Source organism: Oncorhynchus gorbuscha, linkage group LG04, assembly GCF_021184085.1.
Source record: "Oncorhynchus gorbuscha isolate QuinsamMale2020 ecotype Even-year linkage group LG04, OgorEven_v1.0, whole genome shotgun sequence".
Classification (NCBI taxonomy): domain Eukaryota; kingdom Metazoa; phylum Chordata; class Actinopteri; order Salmoniformes; family Salmonidae; genus Oncorhynchus; species Oncorhynchus gorbuscha.
The window spans coordinates 28,288,734-28,312,542 of NC_060176.1; the positions used below are offsets into that span (position 1 = coordinate 28,288,734).

The 23,809-nt window shown below is 44.7% G+C and overlaps 1 protein-coding gene across 1 annotated transcript; it reads left to right on the top strand.

Moving 5' to 3' along the window:
* The first annotated feature begins 5,506 nt into the window (after positions 1–5,506).
* On the top strand, positions 5,507–22,824 carry LOC124033939 (zinc finger protein 501-like). The gene is made up of 2 exons (XM_046346436.1): positions 5,507–5,797; positions 21,377–22,824. The coding sequence occupies exons 1-2, from the start codon at positions 5,605–5,607 to the stop codon at positions 22,519–22,521; spliced, it is 1,338 nt and encodes a 445-aa protein (XP_046202392.1). The 5' UTR covers positions 5,507–5,604; the 3' UTR covers positions 22,522–22,824.
* Positions 22,825–23,809: the final 985 nt, after the last annotated feature.

Sequence of the window (23,809 nt, forward strand, 5' to 3'; positions counted from 1 at the left end):
CGCCATCTTCCGAAAAACTTGACGGAAGACTTTGCATGGTTCAGAACTGCTCCCGACGCTCGGGTGAAATCCCCAAAGATGGCAAGGGACCTTGTCAGGCACGAGTCCTTGCACAACAGCAAGGAAGTGTCGTCGGCGTACTGCGTCATCTTAACACGCAGCCCACCACTTCCAGGGATCAGCAAACCTTCCACCCCTGTGTCTGCCCTAATGGTAGCCCCCAGAGGCTCCATGTACAGAACGAAGAGGAGAGCCGAGAGTGGGCACACTTGCCTGACCCCAGACGAGAGGTCAAAAACGTCACCCAAGTGACTATTTACACTAACTCGGCACCCCGCTCCGACATATAATGTACGAATCCATCCTATAAACTTCTCCCCAAATCCTAATCGACCTAACACTCTGAATAAAAAGGATCTATTCACGCGATCGAAGGCTTTCGCCTGATCTAGCGCTGCTACCATTAAAGGCAGACTTCTATCTTCAACCCAAGCGATGGAGTCCATGATTAACTGTAGGTTCCATCTAATAGAGCGGACCTCTACCCCGCACGTCTGATCCTCATGAACGACGTAGGGAAGGGCTGTGCGCAACCGGTCTGCTAAAACCTTTGCAAGTAGCTTGTAATCTACACACAGCATGGTCAACGGCCACCAGTTGCCAAGGTCTGTTACTTCCCCCTTCTTATATAAAAGTGACAGCACACCAACAGCCATTGATCCCCCCGGGACCCCCGTCTCAAGGATGGCCTTCAAGACTTCGAGGACCACTGGTCCAAGTATACCCCAAAACTTGAGATAAAACTCAGCCGGCAGCCCATCTATCCCAGGCACCTTCCCTTTTCCCATCCTCCTAAGAGCGCTCTCAACCTCTTCTAGTGAGATCTGGGCCTCCATCACTTCTCTAATGTCCTCCGGCAACCGCCTGGACAAGTGTTCTAAAAACACATTTCCCTGCTCTACATCTATTTCCCTTTCCTTAAATAAACCTTGGAAATGATCAGTTGTCACCCTGACCATATCCTCTGGTTCTCTAACTATACTACCATTTTCTTCCCTAACGCCATGCATTACCTTCCTACTCTGTCTTGCCCTAACCAACTTAAAGAACATAGCAGAACAAGTCTCATTATGTTCTAGAAAGCCACTATGCGCACGCTCAAGGAAAGCTCGAGCCTTCCGCTCCTGCAACTCCCGGAGCAGCGCCTTTAGGGTTGCGGATCTCTCCCAGTCAAACGACCCGCCGAGGTTGCCTGCCTCGTATTCGAGTTCAATTAACCTCTGGATACCATCCACCTCCCTCCTCTCCTCCCTTTTTTTCCTCTTGCAATACCCTATTATAAAAGCCCTAATCCTCACCTTAACTAATTCCCACCACTCTAACACCCCCTCGCACATGGATCAGAGGCCCTCAAGCCTCCAAAAGAAACCATAAAACCCGTCAACAAAAGCCTGCTCCTCCAGCACATCCCGATCTAGCTTCCAGTACCCCCTACCAAAGAGGCAGACTGGCGACCCCACCTGCAGGAGCACCCCGTCGTGATCCGAAAAGAAAACAGGCAACAGCCTCCCAGACAACTTACCCAAAGACCTGGGTACAAAAATATAGTCGAGCCTCCGCTCAACCCCCCTGGAGTTGCGCCATGTAGGACCGTCCATTTTCGGAGTAGTGTGCAGACCACCATCTACCAGACCATGGCAAGCCATTAGCCTGGCAATGGCGCCCGCACTGCTATCCCCCCTCTTCCTAAATCTGTATTAAAATCCCCCCTATCACTAATTTCCTATTTGTGACACACAGGGCCGTCAGACAGTCCACCATCTCCCTCCTGTCTGCCACCACCTGTGGCCCATACATCACCACTAATCTAAATTTACAATCCCTTATTGTGACATCCACCCCTATAACCCTCCCTTGCATTACCACAAAAGAATCCTCCACTTTTACCTCCCTGTGCCCACACAAAATCCCTACCCCGATGAGTGCACCCCCCCCCCCAACACCCCAAACCGACTCCCCCTTGTCCCACTCCCTCTTAAACCTAATAACATCCCCTCCATCCCTCAGGTGAACCTCCTGTAAAAAACAAAAATCAAACCCCACACCCTCCAAATAACTAAAAACCACCCTCCTCTTAACAAAATCCCTTAAACCCCTTACATTTAAACTAACAAAAGTACAATTAGACTCCATGAAAAAAATAAAAACATGTAATACACTCAAATTCTAAACCCAGACAGAAAAAAACATAAACAGGAGACTCACCCGATGCTCCCCTGCTCCATATCTACCGGTGAGAACACCATCCGTAATCTCGACATCCTCCCCTCTTCCTCCATCACACCATCCCAGGATGCAGGAATAGTGTTTGGCTCCGGGGTGCCCTGCACCCTGGGTCTACCCCCACAATCCTCCCCCTCCCCAGTGTTGCAGCTGGTTTGGAAAAAAATTGGGGAGGCTGAGTCCCCAAACAAAAAACTCCCCACCTCCTCTTGTACCCAGTCCTGAGTCTTGTTAGGTGTGTCCCCACCCAACAGAAATTGAGGGCCTGGGGAAACCAGCAGCAACCCAGAGGTTTCTCCCGCCCCCATCACTCTCTTGGCCATCCCCTCCCCCTCACTGTCGGCCAATCGCCCCCTCCTCTTCATACTCTTCTTTGGTGATGGCGGCAGTGGAGAGATACCACCCCCCCCCCAGCTCCTCCACCATACCCCTCATCTCTTCCACCAGGGCACTTTCCCCCAGTCCACTTTCTCTTCCACAGTCTCCTTCTCCACCACTCCTCCCTCGCTTTCTTCTCTCTCATGCTCCTCCACTCGGTTGCCTTCTTCCGCCGCTTTTTCTGGTTCTCCTACTCCCGTGCCTTCCGTTTCCTTCTCTGTTCCATCCGCCGCTTCTGGCTCCTCCTCCTTCCTTGTGGCCTTCCCCTCTGGACCTGAACTCTGGTCATGAGGCGTGCTTCCTTCCCCTCCTCTTCTTCCCCCATCCCCCGCTCCTGCTCCCCCCCAGCCGCAGACGCATATGACCTCTGACGGGCCGGGCACCCCCGCCACAGGTGTGCTGACGAGCCACACCCATGGCACGTCTTAGGCTTGTCACAATCTCTCGCCTCGTGATCCTCAGATGCACAAAATCTGCATTTTCGTGTACTGCACGAGGCGAATATGTGACCGTAGGCCATACAGCGCCTGCAAAATGGGGGCTGACGTGCATAAAACAACGTCCCCCTGTCAGCCACTAGGGAGAACATAGCAGGAGGATGGAGGTAGCCACCATGTCCCTTTGGGTCCTCTCTGAGGAGGGCCTGGAAGCCTCTCCTCCCATTCCAAAACCCAAGGGAGTCTTTGAGGTGCCTTGCTGAGGAGACGTTATCCATGTATCTCCCCAGAAAAGCCCTCACCTCTTCGTCCTTAACATAAGGGTTGTAAATGTTGACAGTTACAACCCTAAAGTTATTCTTCGCCAGGCTTGTTATATCGTAGTGGCACATCGGCCTCTCACCTCCCACTGCTCTTGCCCTTCTCAGGATATCATCGTGTTTTTCTTCTGTATATAGTGCCACGTCGTATGCTCCCTCCAGCGAGTTGCCTTGGAAACAAAACACGTCCTTCACCGTCAGCTTTAGAATCCCCATCAATATTATCCTTCCAAAAGATTCCCGTCCTAAAGGCTCCATCTCCTTTTCCTTCCAAGCAAACCGAATCGTGTTGGCCAGCCTAATCCCAGGGACCGACCATGTAGATGTATTTAGCACCATCTCCGCAAGGAGAATGGCGCTCGTTCTCTTCTTCCAAAACAAGTAAAAAGAAAAACCAAAGTGACCGAGCCTATCTGGTGAAACAACACAGAGACAGGAACAATCACCCACGAAACACTCAAAGAATATGGCTGCCTAAATATGGTTCCCAATCAGAGACTCTGATTGAGAACCACTCTAGGCAACCATAGACTTACCTAGACTACTTCACTAAACCACAATTCCATAACCTACAAAAAAAACCTAGACAAAACACACCACATAAATACCCATGTCACACCCTGGCCTGACCAAAATAATAAAGAAAACACAAAATACTAAGGCCAGGGCGTGACAATATGGCACAAATATAGCACTGTACGGGAAAAACGGGGACTACTCCGTAGGGTTTGTAGAATCTATATATGGTTTCACTTCATGGGGCTCTGAATAATACAGTGTGTTGCTGGCCTTTTACTATGCCCATTACATTGGCCACAATGCAAGTCACTTTAGTGGCGGTCGTGCCGTTGAAAATGAGGGAGGATGATACTTTTTTTATGAGCTTGGGCTTATTTCTATTACAGCATATTGGATGACTGTCATTCATTTACCCAGCTCAATGTAACATCGATAGGTTTAGGCTACTACATTTTCCATGTACCCGTCATGAGGTTGCTACAATCTAATTTGTCATTCAGCCCATGAATGAAGGTTTACAACAGTAGGTACACAGGCCGAGAGAATTTTGAGTAATCAAGGTGACAGACAGTGACACATTCAATACCGCCTTGCATGTGTAATCATTAGTCCAACAGTTGCAAATGAGAGTTCCTATTGGTCTTGGCGGTGCGTGGGTAAAATCACTGGGTAAGTCAAGCCCTCCAGTACCGCTTGCAGTGCGGTAGCGGAGAGAACAGTCTATGACTAGGGTGGCTGGAGTCTTTGACAATTTTTAAGGATAGCTTGTTCCTGCTTGTTCTTGGGGCGCTTTGCCTTCAGCTTGTATCGTATAGTGTCCAGGTGTAGCAGTATAACTTTAGACCGTCCCATCGGGCGAACCAGGGACCCTCTGCACACATTAACAACAGTCACCCACGAAGCATCTTTACCCATCGCTCCACAAAAGCCTTGGCCCTTGCAGAGCAAGGGGAACTACTACTTCAAGGTCTCAGAGCAAGTGACGTCATCGATTGAAACGCTATTTAGCGCGCACCACCGCTAACTAAGCTAGCCGTTTCACATCCGTTACACAGGCACCCCATTTATGCTCTTTGACCACAGTAAATGTCCAACAATACTCTGCATTATTCAGAGCCCCATGAAATTACACCATATATGGATTATACAGACCGTACAGAATACTCCCCAATCCACTTTTACACCAGCACAAAGAATCTTATGTGGCTAATGGAATGGGTGGAGTAAAAGGCCAACAACACTCCTTATTATTCAGAGCCCCATGAAATGGCACCATATATGCATTCTACAGACCCTACTGAGTATTCCCTACAATACTTTTACTGTGCCACCCAGAATAGTTTTTGAACTTTAAGTCAATATGTATTCCATATACAGAGATTCACATTGGGGCATTTATTTCAACTTGGAACATGTTTCAAAACCCACATTTAATGCAAATGTAATTTAAATATGAATCAATGTTTACAGAATAATGTTTCATTTATCATGAATTAATGCAGGTTATTGATACTTTTCTACTATGACGTGCGGGACTTATATTTTGAAAAATGTCCATATTCCGTGACCCGGAAATACTTATTTAAGTGTTGCTAACGAGACGTTGATGAAGCTTCGTATTAACCGAATCACAAAAATAGAACAAGTAGACGGACATTTCAACCAAAATGTCAAAATTACAGTTGTTGCAAGCGTTTCTCTCCGATCGATTAACAACAATGGCTGTAGAGATATCCGTGGTAGTGGAAAATGCGTTTTCAGAGTACCAGGATGAGATGTCACGTTCAAAGGAGGAGAATCAACGCCTGCAGAGGCTGCTGGATTCGGTTTTTAATCCCGATCTGAAATTACATAAAGCAGGTAGGCAAATTGTGACGACCCTCCCACTCTGTCTGCCGTATTCTGTCGTTGTTCTTGTTTCCTTATTAGGATGCCGGTGGGCGGAGTTGAGAGGGTCGTCAGCTACATGGGAAACACCTGGGCCAGGTGTCTCCCAGGATAAATAGACCTCTTCCACATTCATGGAGGAGACTCTCTCCATGCAGACACCCGTTGTAGATTGTGTTGTGGTTCTTGGTGGCTGTTTGTTTGTTTGCTTTGGCACCTTTCATCACCCTGCATTATCACATTCATGCATGCAAAACACTCACTTACACTACTGATTACTGATTACACACACCATTGTATATTACACTTAGTTACTTATTTAATAAATATAGATTTTGCTACTCCTTATCTCCACGTTGTCTCCCTTTGTTACGGGCTTTGAGCCGGTTCGTGACAAGTGGGGGCTCATCCGGGATCTTTGAACTATTGGTTTGGGAGACCGTGGAGGTACGTGTTTGGATTGAATATTGTGTTTGAGTGTGATCGGCCCAGTATTGGTTGCCTTTGTTGTTTGGTTTGTGTGCTGTGTTGGAGAGAGTATAATGGTTAGTTTCCAGGCCCTGCCTAGCCTGAACTCTTGTTTTACTTTCTGTTGGGACGTCAGTCTGAAGTGAGTAATCTGCTGTGTACCTCGGTGGGAGATTTGGGTAGGGTAGTGGAACTGGCTACCCGGAGCTATAGCCTTTTTCCCCTGATAGGTTTAGCGACGTGTTTCATTTTTTGGAATATGTTGGGCATGGTTAATGTTTGTTATTTTTGTGTGGTGTCTGTGGACTGAGCAGTTGTCTCGGGGGCACATCCGTGGCTTGGTGGAATTTGCCAGCATGCTGGGGAGTTCTATTTCCTTGCCAGCGGGCTACAGTGCGTAAATTCCCACCGCAAATCTGCACGAAGACTAGGGTTGAGTTATTGTAGGTTTTGGGGAAGCTCCATATCTCATCTCTCTTCTGTGGTGCTCAGGGTGATTGTCAATTCTCGGGTTGTGTTCTGGTGTGCTCAGCAGAAGGGAAAAGCGATAAAAAAAAAAATTTGTGTGATTATGGCGTCTTATGTAGATAAGTTCATTCGCTCTCCATCAGAGGAATTGTTAGATTTAGGTACTAAAGAACAGCTGTTGAAGGTCGCGGAACACTACAAGGTTGAGATTAGTGATAAACGTCTAAAGAATTCTATCAGGTTGATATTGAAAGCCAATCTGATGGAGAGTGGTATTCTTGAAGTTACCACCGGGCCAGCCTCTGCTGAGGATTTGTTGTCTCCCATAACGTTACAATGGCCATTCCATCGGTTAATCCTAGTAGCCTTCTTTTTGAACAGCAGAAAGAACTGCTTTTGTTACAGCTAGAGCATGATCGTGAGAAGCTAGAGCATGATCGTGAGAAGCTAGAGCATGATCGTGTGAAATATGAAAAGGAATTGGCATTTAAACAAGATATGGAGCGTGCTAAAATCAAGTTGCAACAAGAACGTATAGAGTTGGTTAGGGAAGGAAAGATCTCAGGGGAGAGTTTGTTTTGGGAAGGTGACCCAGATTTACCTAGGGGTAGTTCCGCTTTTGGTCATGCCCCAGAGACATTTGATATTGTTGGGAACTTGCGGTTATTGCCTCGGTTTAATGAAAGGGACCCCGAGACATTCTTTTCGTTGTTTGAGCGGGTTGCTGACGCTAGGAGTTGGCCTGATTCTGACCGCACTTTAATGTTGCAGTGTGTGCTGACTGGTAAAGCGCAGGAAGCATATTCAGCTCTTAGTGTACACGACAGTGCCAGTTATGATAAAGTTAAAACAGCTGTGTTACAGATTTATGAATTGGTCCCTGAGGCTTACCGCCAACGATTTAGAACTTTAAAAAGGGACGATAACCAGACTCATGTTGAGTTTGCGCGACAGTTATCTTTACAGTTTAATCGCTGGTGTTCCGCCTCTGCAGTTGTGACTTTCCAAGGGCTGTGTGATCTGATTATGTTAGAGCAATTTAAGGACACAATTCCTGATCGTATTGCCACTTATATTAATGAACAGAAAGTAAAGAATGTTGCTGAAGCTGCGGTTTTGGCGGACGAGTATGTGTTGACTCACAAAAGTGTCTTTGCAAAACCCCGTATTCGGAAAGAGTGGGGGCATTCGGATAGATTTGGGCTTCGCTCACCGAGATACTTTGGTTCTCGGGCAGAGTTCTATTCAACTAGGGTTGAACCTGACTCCCATGGTAAGGCTGACTTTGGGCAGGAGTGTCACTACTGTCAAGGTTCAGGTCATTGGAAAAACGAATGTCCACTTCTCAGGTCAAAGGGTGCTTACGCTAAATCTAAGCCTGCTGCGTTAGCTGCACCTGTTCCACATCAGTTCATTCTTGACTCATTTCCTCAGGCCCAGGAGAATGTGAAAGTCCATATTGATCCAGACTATTTACCTTTCATTACAGAAGGTTTTGTGTCTATGTTAGGAAGTAAAGACTTAGTGCCAGTGAAGATCCTGAGAGACACAGGTGCCTCTGAATCATTTGTGTTGGAGTCAGTGTTACCCTTTTCTGCTGAGACTGATTCAGGGAATAGTGTTCTAATTAGGGGAATAGGTTTGAACACTCTGTCAGTTCCATTGCATAAACTGATGTTGGATTGTGGGCTGGTGAAGGGTGAAGTTGTTGTGGGGGTGCGTCCTTCGTTGCCTATTGAGGGTATCGACGTTATCCTTGGGAATAACTTGGCAGGTGAGCGTGTATGGCCAGTCGTGTTTCCATCTCTAGTGGTTTCCACTAAGCCGTCATTTGTTGGGATTCCTGATGAGAGTGTACAGAGTTTCCCAGAGGTGTTCTCTGCGTGTGCAGTGACACGTTCTATGAGCCGTGGCGAACTAGTCACTGCGCCGACTAATGATAATAATACAAAGTATGTCACTGTCTTCCCTGTTATCCCGTTATCTGTAACCCGCTCAGGTCTAATCAATGCTCAACGGGATGACCCCACGTTGGAAGAGTTGCGTGATCAAATTGTGCCTATAGAACAGTTGGGAGATGTCGCCCATGGCTATTTCCTCCAAGAGGATGTCCTGATGAGAAAGTGGGTGTCTCATGATAGTGTTTTTCTGGGGGAGGCAATTAGTCAAGTTGTTGTACCAGTTAAGCTTCGTGAGTTGGTGTTGGAAACTTCTCACAGCGACGTTGCTGGACATATGGGGGTGAGGAAAACCTACAATCGCATATTAAGACATTTCTTTTGGCCTAGATTAAAGAGGGATGTTTCTGATTTTATCAAAACTTGTCACACCTGTCAATTAACTGGTAAGCCTAATCAAGCTATTAAACCAGTACCATTGTTTCCTATTCCTGTACTCAGCCAACCTTTTGAGTATCTGATTATTGACTGTGTGGGTCCTCTGCCTCGTTCTAAAAGGGTAGCAGTTACCTGTTCACTGTGATGTGTCAGACCACTAGGTTTCCTGCTGCCTATCCTCTCCGATCTATCACGACTAAATCGGTGTTAAAAGCTTTGACTCAGTTTCTCTCATTGTTTGGAATCCCTAAGGTCATTCAGAGTGATCAAGGATCTAATTTTACCTCTAATCTGTTTGGTCAGGTTCTTCAACAGCTCCATATTAAACACAATGTGTCTAGCGCCTATCACGCGCAAAGTCAAGGAGCACTGGAACGTTTCCATCAAACACTTAAGTCTTTGTTGAGAGCTTATTGTACTGAGATGGATAAGGATTGGGAGGAGGGGTTGCCTTGGTTACTGTTAGCCGCTAGGGAAGTTTCACAGGAGAGCACAGGTTTCAGTCCAAATGACCTTGTGTTTGGACATAGGGTGCGTGGACTTTTATCTGTTCTCCAGGATGACTGGAAGTCTCCCGAGCCTCCTCAGTCCCTGTGTTCGTATGTGTGTGATTTCCGGCGACGGCTGTATGCCGCTGGTGAAATGGCTAAAGAGAAGTTATCATCTTCACAGGAGAGGATGAAGGGCATATTTGATCGCCGAACTGAGCCTCGTCACTTTAGTCCAGGTGACCAGGTTCTTGCTCTGCTGCCAATTGTTGGTTCTCCTTTTCAAGCCAAATTTCAAGGTCCATATACAGTGGTGCGCCAGTACACTGAGCAAAATTATCTAGTTGCCACTCCAGAACGGAGGAAAGCACACCAGCTGTGCCATGTAAATCTGTTAAAACCCTATTATGCACGTTCCTCTGAGACTGAACAGTGGGATTCTACAGAGGACGGTAAACCTGTTCTTTTGGCTGATACCGTTGTTTCCTTGGGTTCTTGTCGTGCTAGACCTGTGCATGAGGAGGAAGATGTTCCTGGTCCTGACGATTGTATATTGCAGGGTAGTACCTATTGTGGTCTACACCGACCATAACCCCCTCACTTTTTTGAGGTCCATGATGTGTCCAAACCAGAGGATAATGCGATGGTGTTTATTTTTACAATCATTCCATCTCGATGTGAGGCACATCCGGGGGACTGAAAACGTGATTGCTGATGCGCTCTCTCGTGCGCCCTGTTCCTAATGTTTACGTGACTGACCATTGTTTCGTATTGTCATGTTCTCTCTGTCCTGTCTGCTCCCTCCTGGTCTTGTTTCTTTCCTCTTAAATGTTGCTTCCTGTGCGAAGGTTGCTGAGGTCTGGGGAGGAGGTTGGCTGGGGCAAATTGTAAGTGTGAACACGTAAACCCTCATCAATTTGGGGCACAGAGGCTGTGTCAATTTGGGACGCAGAGGCCTGTGTCAATTTGGGACGCAGAGGCCTGTGTCAATTTGGGACGCAGAGGCCTGTGTCAATTTGGGACGCAGAGGCCTGTGTCAATTTGGGACGCAGAGGCCTGTGTCAATTTGGGACGCAGAGGCCTGTGTCAATTTGGGACGCGGGAGGCTGGTATGTTGTTCCGGGGTCCTTGTTGGTCCCCGGTTTTATGGGGGAAATGTGACGACCCTCCCACTCTGTCTGCCGTATTCTGTCGTTGTTCTTGTTTCCTTATTAGGATGCCGGTGGGCGGAGTTGAGAGGGTCGTCAGCTACATGGGAAACACCTGGGCCAGGTGTCTCCCAGGATAAATAGACCTCTTCCACATTCATGGGGGAGACTCTCTCCATGCAGACACCCGTTGTAGATTGTGTTGTGGTTCTTGGTGGCTGTTTGTTTGTTTGCTTTGGCACCTTTCATCACCCTGCATTATCACATTCATGCATGCAAAACACTCACTTACACTACTGATTACTGATTACACACACCATTGTATATTACACTTAGTTACTTATTTAATAAATATGGATTTTGCTACTCCTTATCTCCACGTTGTCTCCCTTTGTTACGGGCTTTGAGCCGGTTCGTGACATATGTATATGTTTACATTACATTTTTACATTTTTAAATGCGTCATTTAACAGACGCTCTTGTCCAGAGCATTCCTTCTTAGTGATTTAGGCACAATGGAGAGTGTTGGAAGTCAGGGTTGCCAGGTCCAGCTAAAAAAACATTGCCCAATGACCAAAACTTGCCCCAAAGGCCTGAAAACTAGCCCCTTTCCCCCCCACAGAGAGTTGCCACATTTATACAATAAACCATTTCCCCATAATGTTATTGAGCCAATTAAGAAGGAATATCGACGTAGTTTGTAACTATCAAAAATAATGATCATTGCTTACTTGACATGACGTAATAAACTCATTTGAATATATTGCAATATAAAATATAATTTGCCCTTATTAAACTCGACAGATAATTTTCCATCAATGGATGTCGATTTAACTTCTTTGACTGCTATGATTAAGCAATAGGGCACTAGGGGCTATGGTATATGGCCAATATACCAAATCAAATCAAATTGTATTTGTCACATACACATGGTTAGCAGATGTTAATGCGAGTGTAGCGAAATGCTTGTGCTTCTAGTTCCGACAATGCAGTGATAACCAACAAGTAATCTAACTAACAATTCCAAAACTACTGTCTTATACACAGTGTAAGGGGATAAGGAATATGTACATAAGGATATATGAATGAGTGATGGTACAGAGCAGCATACAGTAGATGGTATCGAGTACAGTATATACATATGAGATGAGTGTGTAGACAAAGTAAACAAAGTGGCATAGTTAAAGTGGCTAGTGATACATGTATTACATAAGGATGCAGTCGATGATGTAGAGTACAGTATATACATATGCATATGAGATGAATAATGTAGGGTAAGTAACATCATATAAGGTAGCATTGTTTAAAGTGGCTAGTGATATATTTACATCATTTCCCATCAATTCCCATTATTAAAATGGCTGGAGTTGGGTCAGTGTCAATGACAGTGTGTTGGCAGCAGCCACTCAATGTTAGTGGTGGCTGTTTAACAGTCTGATGGCCTTGAGATAGAAGCTGTTTTTCAGTCTCTCGGTCCCAGCTTTGATGCACCTGTACTGACCTCGCCTTCTGGATGATAGCGGGGTGAACAGGCAGTGGTTCGGGTGGTTGATGTCCTTGATGATCTTTATGGCCTTCCTGTAACAACGGGTGGTGTAGGTGTCCTGGAGGGCAGGTAGTTTGCCCCCGGTGATGCGTTGTGCAGTCCTCACTACCCTCTGGAGAGCCTTACGGTTGAGGGCGGAGCAGTTGCCGTACCAGGCGGTGATACAGCCCGCCAGGATGCTCTCGATTGTGCATCTGTAGAAGTTTGTGAGTGCTTTTGGTGACAAGCCGAATTTCGTCAGCCTCCTGAGGTTGAATAGGCGCTGCTGCGCCTTCTTCACGACGCTGTCAGTGTGAGTGGACCAATTCAGTTTGTCTGTGATGTGTATGCCGAGGAACTTAAAACTAGCTACCCTCTCCACTACTGTTCCATCGATGTGGATAGGGGGGTGTTCCCTCTGCTGTTTCCTGAAGTCCACAATCATCTCCTTAGTTTTGTTGACGTTGAGTGTGAGGTTATTTTCCTGACACCACACTCCGAGGGCCCTCACCTCCTCCCTGTAGGCCGTCTCGTCGTTGTTGGTAATCAAGCCTACCACTGTTGTGTCGTCCGCAAACTTGATGATTGAGTTGGAGGCGTGCGTGGCCACGCAGTCGTGGGTGAACAGGGAGTACAGGAGAGGGCTCAGAACGCACCCTTGTGGGGCCCCCGTGTTGAGGATCAGCGGGGAGGAGATGTTATTGCCTACACTCACCACCTGGGGGCGGCCCGTCAGGAAGTCCAGTACCCAGTTGCACAGGGCGGGGTCGAGACCCAGGGTCTCGAGCTTGATGACGTGCTTGGAGGGTACTATGGTGTTAAATGCCGAGCTGTAGTCGATGAACAGCATTCTCACATAGGTATTCCTCTTGTCCAGGTGGGTTAGGGCAGTGTGCAGTGTGGTTGAGATTGCATCGTCTGTGGACCTATTTGGGCGGTAAGCAAATTGGTGTGGGTCTAGGGTGTCAGGTAGGGTGGAGGTGATATGGTCACTGCTAAGACTTATGGCAATGCGGAGTGCCTTGATACAGCAGTTAGCAGTGGTATATTAGCCATATACTGCTGCTACCATAAACCCCAGGGTGCCTTATTTTTATTATAAACTGGTTACTAAACATAAAAGTAATTTTTTGTTATATACCACAAACCCCATGGTGCCTTATTGTTATTATAAACTGGTTACCAACATAGAAGTAATTTTTTGTCATACCCAAGGTATATGGTCTGATATACCACGGCTTTCAGCCAATCAACATTCAGGGCTTGAATCCCTTTTTGCATGTGCATAACTATAGATAAATCTGACAGGCGAGTTTGAGTGATGAAAGTTGGACTGAGGTTCTCAATCTCTGAGCAAGAAACACTTGGACACTTTTTTTAAAACAAAATACATTTGGTGGACTATTTTCTGGCAATTGTGCCGTTTCTGGCAATTGTGCCATTATGTGCCAAATGTTAAGACTACAAACAGTTATTAATGGACCATTTGCGAGATGGACTTGTCATTTCAATAGGCATAGGCTACAGACTAAAGTCTGGGTTTATGATTGAAATTCACATTTCCATGGTTTCTTAGCTAGATGCAGGTAGCCTAAAATCAATGAAAGGCCTACATCTAATTTCAGATAGTCTACAGTAGCCTAGGAAAAATGTAGGCAAGATGTAAACTGAACAATTTAGCAGCTGGATGCGTTCAAATTAACAGACTAATTTATTCAACGTGAACAGTTTGGCGATTTTGAGGTAAGAAATGCTTCTGGTGCCCACTAGCCTGCTGAAATAGGATACTGAGGACGGGGTTGTAATTTCAATCACTAAATGAAATATTCATGAAATATAATATGTATATGAACTGAATATGATTGTCAACAACAGCCAGTGTTTTTATTTTTTTAACCTCTAGCCTAATCAGACTGACTGTTACTGTCATTCTAATGCGTTCTAACAACTGACGGCAATTGCAATAGAGCTTTGATAACTTTTATTAATTAAACATATCCATTAATAATTGCACAATAACACAAGGCTACTACAACAAAACACTGAAGTTATCGGCTATGATTTAAATCTATTTTTTGCCAGCTCCAATTTGTGCAAGTGGCACAAATTGATTTGCAATGATTCCAGTCATTTTTAGAGATGGTGGCGCCGGCAGAGATGGTCGCCTCGCTTCATTCAGGTCCTTACAAAACTATGCAGTTATTAGTTGTTTTTTTTGGTACTATTTCTTGCATTGTTATCCCAGAAAATCTCAAGTGTTATTACATACAGCAGGGAAGAACTATTGGATATAAAAGCGATGTCAACTTGCCATAATTACAACCAGGAATACAGGATCCTTTGCTCGGATCTCCACCCTGGACATGCGATCTTGTCCCAGAGACCGACCCAAAACAGCGTGTTTGCCGCAGATGGAGCAGCCTACTGGTCAGACTCAGAAGGCGAGCACACCATCCACCGCTTCCTAGCATATTACTCGCCAATGCTCTAGATAACAAGGTGGACAAAATTAGGGCACGAGTTGCCTTCCAGAGAGACATCAGAGATTGGAACATTCTCTGTTTCACGGAAACATGGCTCACTTGTGATACGTTGTCAGAGTCGGTACAGCCACCAGAGTTCTTCACACATCGCGCCGACAGAAACAAACATCTCTCTAGTAAAAAGAAGGGCGGGGGTGTATGCCTTATGATTAATGACTCATGGTGTAATCACAACAACATACAGGAACTCAAGTCCATTTTCGTTCATCTGACCTAGAATTCCTTACAATCAAATGCCGACCGCATTATCTTCCAAGATAATTCTCTTCAATTATAGTCACAGCCATGAACATTTTGTTGTTCCCAGCCTATAACTTAAACAGGAAATGCCCATGCTCAGATCAATACAACGCTGGTCTGACCAATCGGATTCCACCCTTCAAGATTGAGTGAGTTTATTAGCAAGTGCATAGGAGATGTCATACCCGCTGTGACTATTAAAACCTTCCCTAACCAGAAACCGTGGATTAATGGCAGCATTCACGCAAAACTGAAAGTGCTAGCCACCGCATTTAATCATGGCATGGTGACCGGAATCATGACCGAATACAAACAGTGGAGCTATTCCCTCCACAAGGCAATCAAAAAAGCTTCAGTATAGAGACAAAGTAGAGTCGCAATTCAACGGCTCAAACGCGAGACGTATGTGGCAGGGTCTACCGTCAATCTTTGATTACAAAAAGAAAACCAGCCCCGTCGAGGACATCGACGTCTTGCTCCCAGACAAATTAAACAACTTCTTTGCTCTCTTTGAGGACAATACAGTGCCACTGACACGGCCTGCTACCAAAGCCTATGGGCTCTCCTTCTCTGCGGCCAACGTGAGTAAAACATTTAAACGTGTTAACCCTCTCAAGGCTGCCGGCTCAGGCGGCATCCCTAGCCGCATCCTTAGAGCATGCGCAGACCAGCTGGCTGGTGTGTTTACGGACATGTTCAACCAATTCTTATCCCAGTCTGTTGTCCCCACATTGTCCCCATTGTTCCTGTTCCCAAGATAGCCAAGGTAACTGAACTAAATTACTATTGCCCCATTGCATCACTTCTGTCATCATGAAGTGCTTTGAGAGACTAGTCAAGGATCATATCACCCCCACCCTACCTGATACCCTAGACCCACTCCAATTTGCCTACCGTCCCAATAGGTCCACTGACGATGCAATCACACTGCACACTGCCCTATCCCATCTGGACAAGAGGAATGCTTTTGCAAGAATACTGTTCATTGGCTACAGCTCAGCATTTAACATCATAGTACCCTCCAAACTTGTCATTAAGCTCGAGACCCTGGGTATCGACCCCGTCCTATGCAACTGGGTCCTGGAGTTTCTGACGGGCCTCCCCAAAGTGGTGAAGGTAGGAACCAACATCTCCACCCCGCTGATCTTCAACACTGGGGCCCCACAAGGGTGCGTTCTCAGCCATCTCCTGTACATGACTGCGTGGCAATGCACGCTTCCAACTCAATCATCAAGTTTGCAGACGACACTACGGTGGTAGGCCTGATTAGCAACAACGACGTGACGGCCTACAGGGAGGAGGTGAGGGCCCTCGGAGTGTGGTGTCAGGGAAATAACCTCCCACTCAACGTCAACAAAACAAAGGAGATGATCGTGGACTACAGGAAACAGCAGAGGAAGCACCCCCCTATCCACATCGATGGGACAGTAGGTGAAGGTGGAAAGTTAAGTTCCTCGGCATACACATCCAGGACAAACTGAAATGGTTCACCCACACAGGCAGCATGGTGACGAAGGTGCAACAGCGCCTCTTAATCCTCAGGTAGCTGAAGAAATGTGTCTTGTCATCTAAAACACTCACAAACTAATTCAGATGCACAATCGAGAGCATCCTGTCGGGCTGTATCAACGCCTGGTACTGCAATTGCACCGCCCTTCACTGCAGGGCTCTCTAGAGAGTGGTGTGGTCTGCACAACGCATCACCGGGGGCAAACTACCTGCCCCCCAGGACACATACAGCACCCGATGTCACAGGAAGGCCAAAAAGATCAAGGACAACAACTACCCGAGCCACTGCCTGTTCACCCCACTATCATCCAGAAGGCGAGGTCAGTACAGGTGCAGCAAAGCTGGGAACGAGAGACTGAAAAACAGGTTCTATCTCAAGGCCATCAGACTGTTTAACAGCCATCACTAGCACAGAGAGGCTGCTGCCTACATACAGACTCAAATCTCTGGCCACTTAAATTAAGGGACTTAATAAAGGTATCACTAGTCACTTTAAATAATGCCACTTTAATCATGTTTACATATCCTACATTACTCATCTCATATGTACAGTGGGGGAAAAAGTATTTAGTCAGCCACCAATTGTGCAAGTTCTCCCACTTAAAAAGATGAGAGGCCTGTAATTTTCATCATAGGTACACTCCAACTATGATAGACAAAATGAGAAGAAAAAAAATCCAGAAAATCACATTGTAGGATTTTTATGAATTTATTTGCAAATTATGGTGGAAAACAAGTATTTGGTCAATAACAACAGTTTCTCAATACTTTGTTATATACCCTTTGTTGGCAATGACAGAGGTCAAAAGTCTGTAAGTCTTCACAAGGTTTTCACACACTGTTGCTGGTATTTTGGCCCATTCCTCCATGCAGATCTCCTCTAGAGCAGTGATGTTTTGGGGCTGTTGCTGGGAAACACATACTTTCAACTCCCTCCAAAGATTTTCTATGGGGTTGAGATCTGGAGACTGGCTAGGCCACTCCAGGACCTTGAAATTCTTATTACGAAGCCACTCCTTTGTTGCCCGGGCGGTGTGTTTGGGATCATTGTCATGCTGAAAGACCCAGTCACGTTTCATCTTCAATGCCCTTGCTGATGGAAGGAGGTTTTCACTCAAAATCTCACGATACATGGCCCCATTCATTCTTTCCTTTACACGGATCAGTCGTCCTGGTCCCTTTGCAGAAAAACAGCCCCAAAGCATGATGTTTCCACCCCCATGCTTCACAGTAGGTATGGTGTTCTTTGGATGCAACTCAGCATTCTTTGTCCTCCAAACACGACGAGTTGAGTTTTTACCAAAAAGTTCTATTTTGGTTTCATCTGACCATATGACCATCTCCCAATCTTCTTCTGGATCATCCAAATGCTCTCTAGCAAACTTCAGACGGGCCTGGACATGTACTGGCTTAAGCAGGGAGACACGTCTGGCACTGCAGGATTTGAGTCCATGGCGGCGTAGTGTGTTACTGATGGTAGGCTTTGTTACTTTGGTCCCAGCTCTCTGCAGGTCATTCACTAGGTCCCCCCGTGTGGTTCTGGGATTTTTGCTCACCGTTCTTGTGATCATTTTGACCCCACAGGGTGAGATCTTGCATGGAGCCCCAGATCGAGGGAGATTATCAGTGGTCTTGTATGTCTTCCATTTCCTAATAATTGCTCCCACAGTTGATTTCTTCAAACCAAGCTGCTTACCTATTGCAGATTCAGTCTTCCCAGCCTGGTGCAGGTCTACAATTTTGTTTCTGGTGTCCTTTGACAGCTCTTTGGTCTTGGCCATAGTGGAGTTTGGAGTGTGACTGTTTGAGGTTGTGGACAGGTGTCTTTTATACTGGTATCAAGTTCAAACAGGTGTCATTCATACAGGTAACGAGTGGAGGACAGAGAAGCCTTTTAAAGAAGAAGTTACAGGTCTGTGGAGAGCCAGAAATCTTACTTGTTTGAAGGTGACCAAATACTTATTTTCCACCATAATTTGCAAATAAATTCATTAAAACATCCTACAATGTGATTTTCTGGATTTTTTTTTCTAATTTTGTCTGTCATCGTTGAAGTGCACCTATGATGAAAATTACAGGCCTCTCTCATCTTTTTAAGTGGGAGGACTTGCACAATTGGTGGCTGACGAAATACGTTTTTGCCCCACTGTATATAATGTATTGTATACCATCTACTGCATCTTGCCTATGCCGCACGCCATCACTCATCCATATATTTCTATTGGTTGAAGTCGGAAATTTACACACACCTTAGCGAAATACATTTAAACTCAGTTTTTCACAATTCCTGACATTTATTCCTAGTTAAAATTCCCTGTTTTAGGTCGGTTAGGATCACCACTATTTTAAGAATGTGAAATGTCAGAATAATAGTGAAGATAATGATTGATTTATTTCAGCTTTTATTTCTTTCATCACATTTCCATTGGGTCAGAAGTTTACATACACTCAATTAGTATTTGGTAGCATTGCCTTTAAATGTTCTACGGGATTGAGGTCAGGGCTTTGTGATGCCCACTCCAATACCTTGACTTTGTTGTCCTTAAGCCATTTTGCCACAACTTTGGAAGTATGCTTGGGGTCATTGTCCATTTGGAAGACCCATTTGAGACCAAGCTTTAACTTCCTGACTGATGTCTTGAAATGTCCACATAGTTTTCCTTCCTCATGCAGCCATCTATTTTGTGAAGGGCACCAGTCCCTCCTGCAGCAAAGCACCCCCACCACATGATGCTGCCACCCCCGTGCTTCATGGTTGGGATGGTGTTCTTCGGTTTGCAAGCATCTCCCTTTTTCCTTCAAACATAACGATGGACATTATGGCCAAACAGTTCTATTTTTTTAATCCTCCATATCGATATAGGACTTGTTTTACTGTGGATATTGATTATTTTCTACCTGTTTCCTCCAGCATCTTCACAAGGTCCTTTGCTTGTTGTCCTGGGATTGATTTTCACTTTTCGCACCAAAGTACGTTCATCTCTAGGAGACAGAGCGCGTCTCCTTCCTGAGCGTTATGACGGCTGCGTGGTCCCATGGTGTTTATACTTGCGTACTATTGTTCGTACAGATGAACGTGGCACCTTCAGGCGTTTGGAAATTGCTCCCAATGATGAACCAGTCGTGTGGAGGTCTACAATTTTTTTCTGAGGTCTTGGCTGATTTCTTTAGATTTTCCAAGGATGTGAAGTAAAGAGGCACTATCTTTGAAGGTAAGCCTTGAAATACATCCACAAGTACACCTCCAATTGACTCAAATGATGTCAATTAGCCTATCAGAAGCTTCGAAAGCCATGACATCATTTTCTGGAATTTTCCAAGCTGTTTAAAGGCACAGTCAACTTAGTGTATGTAAACTTCTGACCCACTGGAATTGTGATACAGTGAATTATAAGTGAAATAATCTGTCTGTAAACAATTGTTTGAAAAATTACTTGTCATGCACAAAGTAGATGTCCTAACTGACTATAGTTTGTTAACAATAAGTTTGTGGAGTGGTTGAAAAACAAGTTTTAATGACTCCAACCTAAGTGTATGTAAACTTCCGACTTCAACTGTACATATTCTATTAATCTCTTTACATTTGTGTGTATAAGGTAGTTGTGAATTTGTTAGATTACTTGTTAGATATTACTGCATATAGTCGGAACTAGAAGCACAAGCATTTCGCCACACTCACATTAACATCTGCTAACCATGTGTATGTAAATTTTACCAATAAAATTTGATTTGATTTCAACATATGTATTGTATCAAATGGTAGCCTACAATGGCAAAACTGGGGCAAAACTGCGAACATGGCAACCCTGGTGGAAGTTAGCCCAAGAATGTACTCTTAATGAGTGTACGGGACTGAGGTAAAATTGGTTTTATATTTGATATTCGGTTCTCTCATCAATAGCTATTGAACCAAGTATGCCATGACTATATTCTAAAACAGAGTTGATGGAGAACAAACCACACCATAATACAATTTGGGATTTCAATCTTCAATAGCTCTTAGCCTACACACGTGTTGTGTAGGCTGTCTTATGGATATGACATCACGTCACGCATTGATACTGACTCAAACTTGTTTGATGTTCGTCTGGAGTGTAATTTTGCTATCCATTTAGAATTAACTGATGTTTTTATTTATTAATATTTTTGTTTAAATTGTATAAGCTATTGAAAATTAGAAGCACTTTTTTTAAGGGGGGGCAACAACACACTTTGGGGGGGGGGGGGGTTGTTGTCCATCCTCCCTTGATTCAGAGTATATCATTGTCATGGCACGCTTTGTGGACGAGCTATTGAAGATTTAAAGCCGGCAAAGTTTTTACAAGCCATACATTTTTGTCCATCCTCCTCCGATTCAGAGTGCATATAAACTTCCGACTTCAACTGTGTATCTTTAAAAATATATATATAATCTTTAACTCTGCATTGTTGGAAATGGATCCGTAAGCATTGTTAGTCTACTCCTGTTGTCTACGAAACATGTGATAAATACAATTTGATTTGAAAAATGTGATTTGATGGCATGGTTGCATGGACTCACGGTCAAAAGACTGTGTGGCTGCCATTCCTATCACTCCCAATTGGCCTTGGAGCCTATAGGCCTTTTAACTGTTTAGTGGCATTTAAACATAAAACAGAAATTCATTATTGATTTGAACCATAAAATGATTGAATTAACTATTTGGCTCCTACATCATCAGTCATATCTACTCTATGTGAGCGATGCTAACATTAGCTAATAAATCATGTTAAGTGTCAAGTCACGGAGGTAGATTATTTATTGAAATGTGTAGATTTTTCTTAGTTAATTCCTGTCTTTCCTTCCAGACCCCCTGCAGCTCACTCTCACTGTCTCTGAAGATGAGGTTCCCTCTGACCAGCAGCACTCTGAGCAGGTTTGGAGTGATCAAGAGGACACAGAGTTCTTCATTCCCTGTGTGGAAAGTGACAGTGATCAGGGCTCACACCACACTGGGAAAAACACCAAGAGGGACTCCCTATCCACAATTGCAGCAGAACAGATCCAAACAAAACCTGATGAAGAGGATGACGGAATATCAGAATCAACCAGTTATGCTCCCCTCACACAGTTAAAGCCTCTAAAAATCAAGAGGACACGGTTAAAGAAAGGACAAAGCTCTTACATCTGCGCTGAGGTCAAGACAACCAGTGAGCTGATTGCGCCATTGACGGATCACACAAGGAAGAGGTCCTACAGTTGTACTGAATGCACAGCAACCTATGACAGACCATGTCATTTGAAAACGCACAAGAGAACTCACACAGGTGAGAAACCGTTTGAGTGCAAAGACTGTGGTAAATGCTTTAACCGCAAGTATTGCCTGCACGTGCATATGTTAACTCACACACGGGAGAAACCGTACTGCTGCCATTATTGTGGTAAATGCTTCGCTCTAAACACAAGACTAATAGATCATCTGAGGATACACACAGGGGAGAAACCTTACAAGTGCCCTTTCTGTGCCAGATGCTTTACATTTCTATCTCACTTAAGTCGTCACAAGAAGCTCCATACAGGAGAGAGGCCATTTCAATGCAATGTATGTGGGAAATGCTACACGCGGAAGGAGCACCTGACAGACCATATGAGATCCCACACTGGAACAAAACCATACAGCTGTAAGCAATGTGGCAAATGCTACAAACTGCAGGGAAACCTGAGATCGCATTTGGCGAGTCACACAGGGGGGAAATCATGCAAGTGCCCTGTGTGTGGACTAGGTGTTATAAATCTTAATCGCCACATGCAAGTTCATGCAGGTGAGAAACCGCATCAATGCCAAGATTGTGGGAAGTGCTTTAACCGAAAGGAAAAACTGACAGAGCACTTAAGGACTCACACAGGAGAGAAACCGTATCGATGTCATGAATGTGGTGAATGCTTTAGGCTCAATGTAACCCTGAAGAAACACATGATGACGCACACTGCTGTGGCAAGTACTTCTCCATGAAAGAAGATTGGAGAACTCAAGAGGAAACACACAGGGACAAATCTGTTCACTGCTCAGTGCATTGCATGTTTCAGCAATATTGTTTAGATTTGAATTTGAACAATGTTTCAGTCAGAAGGGTACAAAAGCTGAAAAACATACGCATATCCAGTCAGAAGGGTACCTTGAACTGTGACGTGTGGTTTTAAACGGGATAGAAACTGAAAAGGTGCAATGATTCTGGTCAATGCCCTAATAAAAAGGCATGCTTGAAAAAAAACAAAATAAAAACATTTGCTGTGTATTTTCTATGCATTTGAAGAACACAACACCACAGTATGTGCAAAAAGATCAATATTGAAAGAGGTTTGTGTGGTGCAAATGAACAGTATGTCAAATAAAGAGTAGACATCATAGCTATTATGATTTTAAATTATTTATACTGACAAAATATAAACGCAACATGTTTCATGAGCTGGAAAAAAGATCCCTGAATTTTTCCATACACACACAAAGCTTATTTCTCTCAAATGCTGTGCACACATTTATTTACATCCCTGTTAGTGTGCATTTCTCCTTTGCCTAGGTAGTCCCTCCACTTGATAGTTGTGGCATATCAAGAAGCTGACTAACAGGATGGTCATTACATGTGTGCAGCTTGTGCTGGGGACAAAAGGCCACACTAAAATGTGCAGTTTTGTCACACAACACAATAACGCAGATGTCTCAAGTTAAGGGAGCGTGCAATTGGCATTCTGACTGCAGGAATGTCCACCAGAGTTGTTGCCAGAGTATTGAATGTTTATTTCTCTCCTATAAGCTGCCTCCAACATCATTTTTGAGAGTTTAGCAGGAAGTCCAACCGGCCTCATATAACCACAGACCACGTGTAACCATGCCAGCCCAGGACCTCCACATCCGGCTTCTTCCCCTGCAGGATCTTCTGAGACAAGCCACCCAGACAGCTGTTGAAACAGAAGTATTTCGGTCTGTAATAAAGCCCTTTTGTGGGGGAAAACTAATTCTGCTTGGCTGGGCCTGGAATCCAAATGGGTGGGCCTATGCCCTTGCCCAACCATGGTTACCCATTCATATGAAATCCATAGATTAGGGCCTAATTAATTCCTTATATGAACTGTAAATCAGTAAAATCGTTGAAATTGTTGCATGTTGCGTTTTATATTTTTTTAAAGTATATTATTTCATAATTTCTTGTTAACAATATTAATCTTAGATCTTCACCACCAGTTATACTGTAAATGCTTATGCAAACACTGTTGCCTTCCATAAGTTTTCCCCCATTTGGAGA

Coding starts and splice junctions, on each gene's coding strand:
- LOC124033939 (XM_046346436.1), top strand. CDS start 5,605: ATGTCAAAATTACAGTTGTTGCAAGCGTTTCTCTCCGATCGATTAACA. Junction 5,798..21,376: donor TCTGAAATTACATAAAGCAG/GTAGGCAAATTG, acceptor CTTTCCTTCCAG/ACCCCCTGCAGCTCACTCTC.